Below are 9,324 nucleotides of genomic sequence, written 5' to 3'. Positions count from 1 at the left end.
CCCAGGAAGTTTCGCTCCAAGTCACATGTGTCCAGCAAGGACAATGGGAAGAGCAGCACAGGTAAGTATGGAAGCACTTAGACCCACAGGTCCTCCTTGTAAAGTGATTAAAAATGTCTTCTCTTTATGCTGTACGACTCGTCTGTGTCAATTAAAAGACATAAATACATTTCAAAAGTTTGTTTTATATAAAGGTACACTGCAGTGTCTAAAAACAGAAAGCAGCTCCATCCCAACACGTCAGGGAAACATGAGCACCAACATATTTACATTCATGTGTTTGTTTTGCTAAACAGCATCATCAAAGACGAGCTGCACGAACATTTTGTCCTTTAGTGCTTCGTTCTCTCTGTAAACAAACATCGGCGTGTCGTCGTCGCCGTCCGCCGGGCTGGCGCCTCCGCTGGTTTCCCGTTCGCTCGCTTCATCGTCTGTCTTCAACAGGTCGTTGTAGGAGGTCACGCAGAGGTCGTGGTCCTGGAGGGAGGCCGGGTAGCTGAGCGAGGCTTTATCGATTCGCACCGACCGTCTGACGGGGGTGAAGAAGCGCAGCTCCTGACCGTTGACCTTCACCGGTTCTCTCTGTTTTCTTAGAGAGCCGCTGAAAGAGGAGAGACAAAACCCGATATAATTAGATACTGTTCATTTTGATCATCTTTAACTGGTATTTATGACCCTTTTTGCGTGAAATCTAGTTTTATTCCAATGTTCCCACACATTTGTCATCTCAACAATCTCATGAGTTTTCAGACCATCCATCCATTTATCATCTGAACCCGCTTCATCCTGCAGTGCAGGGTGACAGGGGGCTGGAGCCTATCCCAGCTAACTACAGGTGGACAGGTCACCAGTCCATCACAGGGCAACAGACAGACAGACATTCACACTCACACCTACGGGCAATTTAGAGTGACCAACTGACCGAACAAGCACGTCTTTAGAATGTGGGAGGAAGCCGGAGCACCCGGGGAAAAGGGAGACTGAACCGTCTTGCTGTGAGGCGACAGTGCCAATTACTGCACTGCCCGAGTTTTTAGACCATACCTACCCTTGTGGTTTTTTTGTGCATGTGAATAAATGGAGTTGTGCACATCCAGCTATTTTTGGCTGTGCAGTTACAATTTTCTGCATATAAACGCTGCAAATACAAATATTTGTAGCAGTAGATCATCCAACCTCTCTCCAGCTGCAGCTCCTCTTACTGTTAAAGACCAATTGGATTGGATGAAGTTTCTGTTCTTAATCACGAGCAACCTTTAAATAAGATGACCGCAAAATCCGGTGAAAGAGGAGGAGAAACAGAACAAAAATGTCTACAACTCTTTCGTATGTTGATGTCTACAGACTCCTGCTGCCCTACTGCTCTAAAGAACGGCATCAGACTGTACAATTCCTCTGTGACTGTCAGAGCTGTGCACACTGACTCAGGCTAAAGCATCACCACAGGTGCATTTCAAACTGTGTTTTTATGCTTCTATCTTCCCCTTGATCTGCATTATGTGTGTGTATGTACATATTCTTTCTCTGTTGCTATCATGTGGGTGTATGTGTACCGGTATATAAGAGTTGAAAAACTGAATCTGAATAAACCTAAAAGCCAAACATCCACCATCTTTGTTGCCTGAAACCCTTCAGCTTGGCAGACAATGAACTAAGCTTTGCTTAGTTTTGTGTTAGAGCATATTTCTGTGTTTAACGACGAATATATTTCAGCCTTGGCGCCAGTCTTGCCCAGCATGTGTACTTACACTGGTAACAACATGCGTATGGTTACAAACAAACAAAACCACAACCTCTGGGTGTAGAATTCAGGAATGAGGACAGACCGGTCAAAGCCCCACCAACTCCTATCTGATCACTTTCGACTGATCACACAAAACTGAAATACCCAATGAGTCACTGAGTTTCAGTGTTTGTTTTTTTCTTATTTAAATCATAATGGGAAAATACGCATAGTGACGGATGTGAGGGGCGGGTGCTGTCCACCTGCCTCAGCTCCACCCTTTCACCTGTTATTTTGATTTTATGCGGAGTGTGACTGCTAACATGGTGACAGTCCAAACTTCCCACAGAGAATCAAAACAGCTCCTTTAGAAACCAACGCGTGATGTCACGGACACCTTGAACATACTTAACACATGGCATACGCCAAAATGGCCGACATTACAAAAACACACATGAAATACTGACTCAAACATACCCAGGAGTTGCGGTAATCTTGTACTTGACCACGGATGAGTCTCCCCTCTCGCCCCATATGAGAGCTTTAACAGGTTTGGGTGTCACCATTGGGTCACTGCTACACTCCGGAGGGCTCTCAGCAGTCGGGACATCGTCTTCTTTAGAAGCTGACAAATACATAAATGCACATTTTATTTACATGTTACTTCTGCTATTCTAAGCAATTGCAGATGCGCACTCCCGGAGCTCCTTCGGCTGGTGTAAAACCCTGCTCTCTGAGCTACAGATCCCGTATGTTCCATCAATAATGCTGCAAACTTACTTGCATAACAAAATTTTAATATTTTACAGGAAAGCTTTGGGCCAGGGGAGTGCTGGACAAACTTCACAATCCTCTGCAAAAAATAGCCCCTGTTGTCTTCATTGGTTTATGGTCCAACAATATATACCCTGAAGTTTGCAGGCAGCGTGTCAGAAATGAGTATGCACACATTCGGCTACCTTGCATCTCGTCCTTTTTCTGCAGAATTTCAAACACCACAGACCGCAGTTCATCCACAGGCTGAAACGGAACATAAGCAGAAACACAAACAGGAATTAGTGTTATTCTTCAACTCCATCGTAACTCAATCCCACAACGCCTATCTGATCATCTGCGACAGTTGCACGTCATGCTAAAGAACTCTCACTTCAGTGAGTCACTGGTTTCGGGGCTGTCTGACTATCACACACCTGAGCTGTGTTACTCACAATATGGCATAAACAGATGAGCTTACATACTGTATGTTGTGGACGTGCACACAGATGCACTAATTGATTGGGTGTGACATTATATCTGAAATGAAGAAAAATAAACAGTCAACACTGAGGCACACGATGACGCAGTTCGGCACTTGTAACGGCTGTCCTATCCAGTCCAAGAGGACGCGGTAGCAAGAGGAGCAGAGAAGCCCAGACCTTCCTTTCTCCTAGCCAGTCCTACACCAGCGAGTCCTGGGCCAGGGTCTTTACCCAGCTCGACATACCTGGGTACTCCTCCTGATAAATGGAGGCCTTTATCAGGTGCCTGAATCATCTCAACTGGCTTCTCTGTAGGAGAAGGAGCAGTGGCTCTAGTTTGAGTCTATTCAGTAGTTTTGAGCTAACACCCTGTTGTGGTTAAAAACTGCTTGCATTTCTCCTTTTTTAGTCTATTTTGGTCATGACTCAAGATTCTGGTGAATCATCACAACCTCAGATTTGGATATGTGATCCTCATTCCAGCCCAATGACACTAAAACCGGCGAATCAAACACTGTGGCCTCTCCCACAAAAGCAAAGATGTGAAGTCCTGATTGCTAAGCTGAGCACTTTCGTCACCATGGTTGCACTGTCCTGAACTTTTAGTCGTTAAGCTCCACATACGGTGGAACACCGTGGAGGTCTTACCTCCAACACAACACCAACAGCCTCTTCAAACATAGGCAGGACATCCAGGTTGCCCTCCTGCTCCATCAGGCGGGCGCGACAGATCCAGTATTTGGCAAACTTCTGGGACACCGCTGGCAGCCGTGAGAGAATTCCCCTCACTTGGTCTGGGGGGCAACCCTGATGGCAATAAAATGAGGGTGATATTATAATCAAAACAAACAACACACAGAGCCCGAGGTAGGCTTGAACAGGCCTGAGAAACTATTTCTATTTGAGTACATGCCGCCTTAGTTTTTCTTTAACATCTGGTTTAAATCTATCCAGATAACCTTGAGTAATATGTAATATCTACTGGGAAAGTACAACAGGTCAAAAGGTTTAAAAGAAAACTCTTCACTCTACCTCTTTCAACAGCTTGATGCAGTCAGCTAGGGATTTATCCACAGCAGAGATGAGGGAGTGGGCCTCATCTTCCTCACTAATGGTCGTCCAGAAAGGCTGTGGCACTGACACAGTGCGCCTGACCTGAGGTTTCACCTGCATTGGAGGGCGTTTGTAAGAAATTCCCTTGGATTCCCTCCATTCCTGGAGTCTTTTCCTTTAGGCCAGACAGTACGGTTAGATTTTATACATTGTTTTTATAAGTTATCTAGTTGCCATGGTGTATTACTTACATTCTTTCCTCCTGAGCAGTGGTCAGTTTCTTTCCCTCTGTCTGGGGAGCAGCCTTTGCTGTCTTGCCTGTAAGACAGATGGTCCTGGAGGGTTGTGGTGCCGTCTGTGAGCCCACCGGAGCGCTGGTTCTTTTCACACCTACTTCTCTTGCAGGGGCTTTTACTGAACTAGTTGACTTCTTGCCGCCTGCCTCTTTTCTCATCTTGGTGTCAGTCAAAGTGGCACGTGTGTTCCCACTGGCAGCTGTGGAGCTGCACCTGGTTGCTGGTATTTTAGATGTTTGGAAGGTAACTTTGTATGTTTGGCCATTTTTCTCCTGTTCACTCCGTGGTCTCGGCTTTACGGACCGATCTGCAGGCAGACCGGCGGATTTCTTGGATGTTACGTTTGCCGATGGTCTTGAAGGAGCTGCTGTGCACTTGGAGGATGTTGATTTGGGTCCACTTGATAACTGCCTCCTATATATTGGCTGAGAATTTTTACCTACAGGTGGTTTATAATTAGACCTGTTCTGAACATTATTTCTCACTACAGCAGTTGAAGACACGGCCCTGGCAGACTGCTGGGTGGCTGATGACGCAGTGCTGGATTGCACCTTCTTCAGAGCTGCAGGGATGCTGCCAGCTGCTGTGACGGAAGCGTTAAGCGTTGCGTTTCTTGGTTGGATCACTGCAGGAATGAGTCCAGTTCTTGTTTTAACAAGAGGGCAAAGACTCATGCGGATGCTGACCGCCTTCCTTGGACTGGACAATGCCCCATTTGAGCTGAATTTGCTGTTTGATTTGGCCCCTACTGCAAGAGTTCCTTTTAAAGGGGGTTTGTCTGAGGTTTGAGTCCCTGTTTTCAGATTTGGTTGTTTTTTCAGATAGCCGGCAGCATTCAGACTGGATTTGGATGATGGTACGGTGTATGTTCTTGTAAGCTCAGGTTTCACGTTACATTTTGGCTGTGCTTGACCAGTGGTTGAAGACGAACACTTAGTATTCTGCTCCCTAGCCAGCGGTTTGCCTTTTGTATTGACTTTGTCAATGACGCCGAATGCTCTTCTTACAGGATCTTGTCGGGCTTGAGAGGTTCGACCTTTCGGGACATCGCATCTTGATGCGTCAGCTGCAACTTTGTTTTCTTTTCCTCTAACACTCTGTGGAAACCAAAAACATCAAACTGATAAATAAAATGGTAACTAGACACACACCTACCTCCACCAGTGACATCAAAAATATACACAGCAGGAAGATGACTAATGAAACAAGTTTGTGATCTTAGCCCGCATGAATTTTCATCATCATCTGTATGCTGACACTCCCTTGGTTTATATTTAGTTACTGTGGTTTATTGACAAGATGGGACGGATAGATACCATTAGACAAGCTAACAAGAATCAAATATGGCACCCATCTTACCTGCAGAGCAGACATCAAAGGCCTCTTATTCTGGCACTTGTCATAAGCGAATGACCTGAGAAGTGAATCACAGTCAAATTGGGTGTAACAATTTCCCCGCTGTGGGAAAAATACAAAGATCACATGCAGAGGTATTTTTCTTACTTGGAGCTGGGCAGTTTCAGCTTTCCTTTTGCTGCCAAGTATTCCATTAACTTCTTCTTACGTAGGTCTGCAACAATTACACAGGATCACAATCAGAATCAGAAATACTTTATTGAGCCCAGGGGGAAATTGCTTGCATTCCAGGTGATCAGGTGCGCCATGTATACTACTCATAATTATATAATCATAATTAAGGAGACAGTGTGTTAGAGCAGATTGTCTGATCGCAGAGGGAGGAGTTGTACAGTCTGATGGCCACAGGAAGGAATGACCTCCTGTGGCGCTCAGTGGTGCATTTAGGAGGGATCAGTCTGGCACTGAAAAGTCCTCCAGCACCTCAGCAGCACATGGTGGAGAGGATGGAAGCTGTTCTCCAGGATCCCCCTGCAGCTTAGACAGCATCCTTCTGTCTGTCAGGGTGTCCAGCTCCACCCCCACAACATCCCCGGCCCTTCTGATCAGTTTATTGAGTCTGTTTGTGTCCGCTGCTTTCAGTCTGCTGCCCCAGCACACAACAGCAAACAAAATGGCACTGGCAACCACAGACAGATGTTAAAGGACCGGAGCCTCCTCAGAAAATAGAGGGCCCTTCATGTAGAGGGCTTCAGCAGTGACCCCGAGAAATTATATTCCATTATTCTTAAACATAACATTCTTAAAGTTTAAGCAATATTTTAACCTACATGCCTTAAGCTGCATCAGCGACAGGTTTGAGTATCTGAGCAGAAGCATACCGCCATCTAGCTGCAGGTTAATGAGATCTTTATACTTTTGTAAAGCATAATCAAAATAATGAGCAATCCACATTTTAAACAAAAGTAACAAATAATCCATCCCTAATTTAACATTATGAGAAATGTAAATAAATTGTAAATAAATATTGTCCCTTAAGAATCTATATTACCATGGAAAAAGCCTTAAGAGGCTCCACTCACTTTTCAGTAGGATCAACACCACAAATCCATTATATCTTAATAATTTTTCCTGATTCTGCAATAATGCATTCATGCTGTAATGTGTGTGCAGGCATGCAGTGAGTATATAAGCAGCTTTAAAATATTGTTCTAATGCCACATAGAATCCATATTAACACCGATCTCAGTCCTAATGAATATTCCTTAATACAACATAAATCATTTAATTTGTGTTTTTTTCTAGAATGTTGAATTGATGATGTAACAGTTATACTGTCGTGACATTTTGCATGCTGTATATATATGTTAGACTGGTTTGTTAGGCTGTTTCACAACGTGATGATCAAGGGTAAAAAAAATTAAGATGCATTTTAAGGTTTTGCCAAGGTATGTAAATACCTGAACCCTACATTTACATTAATGTATGTAATGTATTTCAGTAGAATTCAAACCGTTTTCATTCAACTACGTGCAGACTAACATTTAAAAAAATGTGTTAGCTGTTGGATAGCTAACGGCAGCTGAAGCTAACAACAAGCTAGCTTTCCGAAACAGAGTGAGCCCGCTAACCTTTTCTGGATAGTATCGGTACAGTCTCTCCCTCTTCCATTTCTTTGTGAACTGGACTTCTTCTTTCGCTTTTGTAAAAGGATAAGTAAAAATATAAGTAGTTAGTTTACGCGTACGAAAACGATATAAAGAGGCGCAACAACAACCCGAGCTCACTTATTCATTCGGGTTTGAAATCGCCGGGAGTGACCGCCCTCTCTTCTCTGATTGGACCGTTTGAATTTCAGAGTACACAACACGCCTGCGCAATGATCCTGCGCTGATTGGAGCACAGAGTGTAAACAGGAAGTACATGAATACATGCGGGGGAATGTGGCTATTTACAGTATTGTTGATTTATTAGCCATCTTCATATATATATATATATATATGTATATTTCAAGACCCCTTTATAAACGTCCAACTCCAATCCAGTTGGCTGCGTAAATGCGCCTCTGGTTTACCAACGAAGAAGAAGGCAGGAAGAAATAAGACGGAAGCAATAGTAGCAAAATAAATACGAAAGTTGTTAAGAGTAGTTGTGAAGCATTTAAGAGAAATTATCAATGAGCATCTAACGGCTGCTGCCGAAAACAAATAGTCATTCAGTACGAAGATCTGGATAGCATTTTGAAACCGGAAGTAAAGTTACACAGAGTAGGTATCTATGTATATATTGGGTTTATAGGCACAGGCAGCAACAGTAACAGTAAACAGGGTGTCCACGCTATGATAGCTATATGATTTTGAAACCTAAATATCATGGCCATCACATCATTTCTCCAAACCTCCCCCATCAACATGACGGTAAGGAGGAGGAGGAGTAATGACCTGCAGCTGTGCAGTCTGGACAGGGCGCTCAAGTTTGGATCAAGAAGAACCAGAGAACAGATATCAGAGAAACAAAAGGCACAGTAACAAGTCACACTATCTCCCATCAGACAGTCAGTGTGATCCTGAAACAGCAGCTGAGTCTGTCAGATGTGACCCTTGTGGAAAACCTTAGCAAAATCAGTATAAACTGAATAAACATCAGCAAACAGGTGAGCAGCCATTCTCATGTGACACGTGGAGAACATTACAGACACAAAACATCTTTAACTGACCACATGAGAATTCACATAAGTGACAATCTGTATTTATGCAAAACACATGCAAAAGGTTACATAAGCTTAAAAGGTTTAACTTAGATCGTACACAAATTATGTGGGAAACGTTTGTTTACTACTAATACCGCCTTAAATGCCACACAGGTGAAAAGCTGTATACTTGTAAAAATGTGTCTTTCTCCAAGTAATGTGTTAACTGACCACATAAGAACACACACACAGGTGAAAAGCCCTTTTTATGTAACACCTGTGGGAGATGTTGTGGTAGCCATAGTAATCTTGCTGCCCACAGGTGGGTTCACACACAGGGAAGAAGCCATATGTTTGTGACATCTGTGGAGAAAGTTGGTAATAACCACCAGGACTCACATAAATGAGATACTAGCAGAATGTGTGACACCTGAAGGATCAGGATACATCTATATAAAACTCAGAATCAGACATGCTTTATTAATCCCAGAGGAAAAATGCCTGATTCTTACAGATGAGGAATTTGTAGAGTTGTAACTGAAAACATTTCCTCACATGCTGTGAGCCTCTAAAATTACATGCTTAAGTCAACTCTGAAATGTATGCAGTCATTTTTTTGTCAAATGTATATTGTTGTAATACAGAGGTCGTTTAATATGACAGTGTTGATGTGAGGTTACTTCTTGATTTTGCAGTAACTAGTTGTGTTAGTCTTGGTTTTGGAGTGGTCTCCCATGCCCGATCATTGATCGTATATTACATAAAGATGTGCAGTCGGTGGGGCTGCAGAGTCCTGATGTGAGGAGCTTGCTCTCCTGGGTTGTGGCTTGCACTTGATAAGCATTTGTTTCTTAAACGTGTGGCTTGGTGCACCCACTTCTGCATTATTTCATACTGTACACCGCAGTGTGTCAGGAACCATCTCATTGGTCAAGGTCATTGTGACACAATCTTCTAATAAGGTCACGG

At 43.5% G+C, this 9,324-nt stretch overlaps 1 protein-coding gene across 1 annotated transcript; it reads right to left on the bottom strand.

The window, feature by feature from the left end:
* Positions 1–220: 220 nt before the first annotated feature.
* ckap2l (cytoskeleton associated protein 2-like) lies at positions 221–7,467 on the bottom strand. Its single transcript, XM_028413584.1, has 9 exons — positions 7,298–7,467; positions 5,814–5,880; positions 5,670–5,724; positions 4,266–5,407; positions 3,994–4,189; positions 3,610–3,768; positions 2,683–2,743; positions 2,201–2,348; positions 221–601 (listed from the first exon to the last, which is right to left on the bottom strand). Exons 1-9 carry the CDS (start codon positions 7,335–7,337, stop codon positions 289–291), a joined length of 2,181 nt encoding a protein of 726 aa, XP_028269385.1. The 5' UTR covers positions 7,338–7,467; the 3' UTR covers positions 221–288.
* Positions 7,468–9,324: the final 1,857 nt, after the last annotated feature.

Source organism: Parambassis ranga, chromosome 9, assembly GCF_900634625.1.
Source record: "Parambassis ranga chromosome 9, fParRan2.1, whole genome shotgun sequence".
Lineage (NCBI taxonomy): Eukaryota > Metazoa > Chordata > Actinopteri > Ambassidae > Parambassis > Parambassis ranga.
This window is presented reverse-complemented; position numbering and strand designations above follow the sequence as displayed.

Excerpts from the sequence above, each read along its gene's own strand:
- ckap2l (XM_028413584.1), bottom strand. The coding sequence starts at position 7,337 with ATGGAAGAGGGAGAGACTGTACCGATACTATCCAGAAAAG. Across the intron at positions 5,408-5,669 it reads CTTTGATGTCTGCTCTGCAG|AGTGTTAGAGGAAAAGAAAA; the intron begins GTAAGATGGGTG and ends TGGTTTCCACAG. Across the intron at positions 2,349-2,682 it reads GAAAAAGGACGAGATGCAAG|CTTCTAAAGAAGACGATGTC; the intron begins GTAGCCGAATGT and ends TGTATTTGTCAG.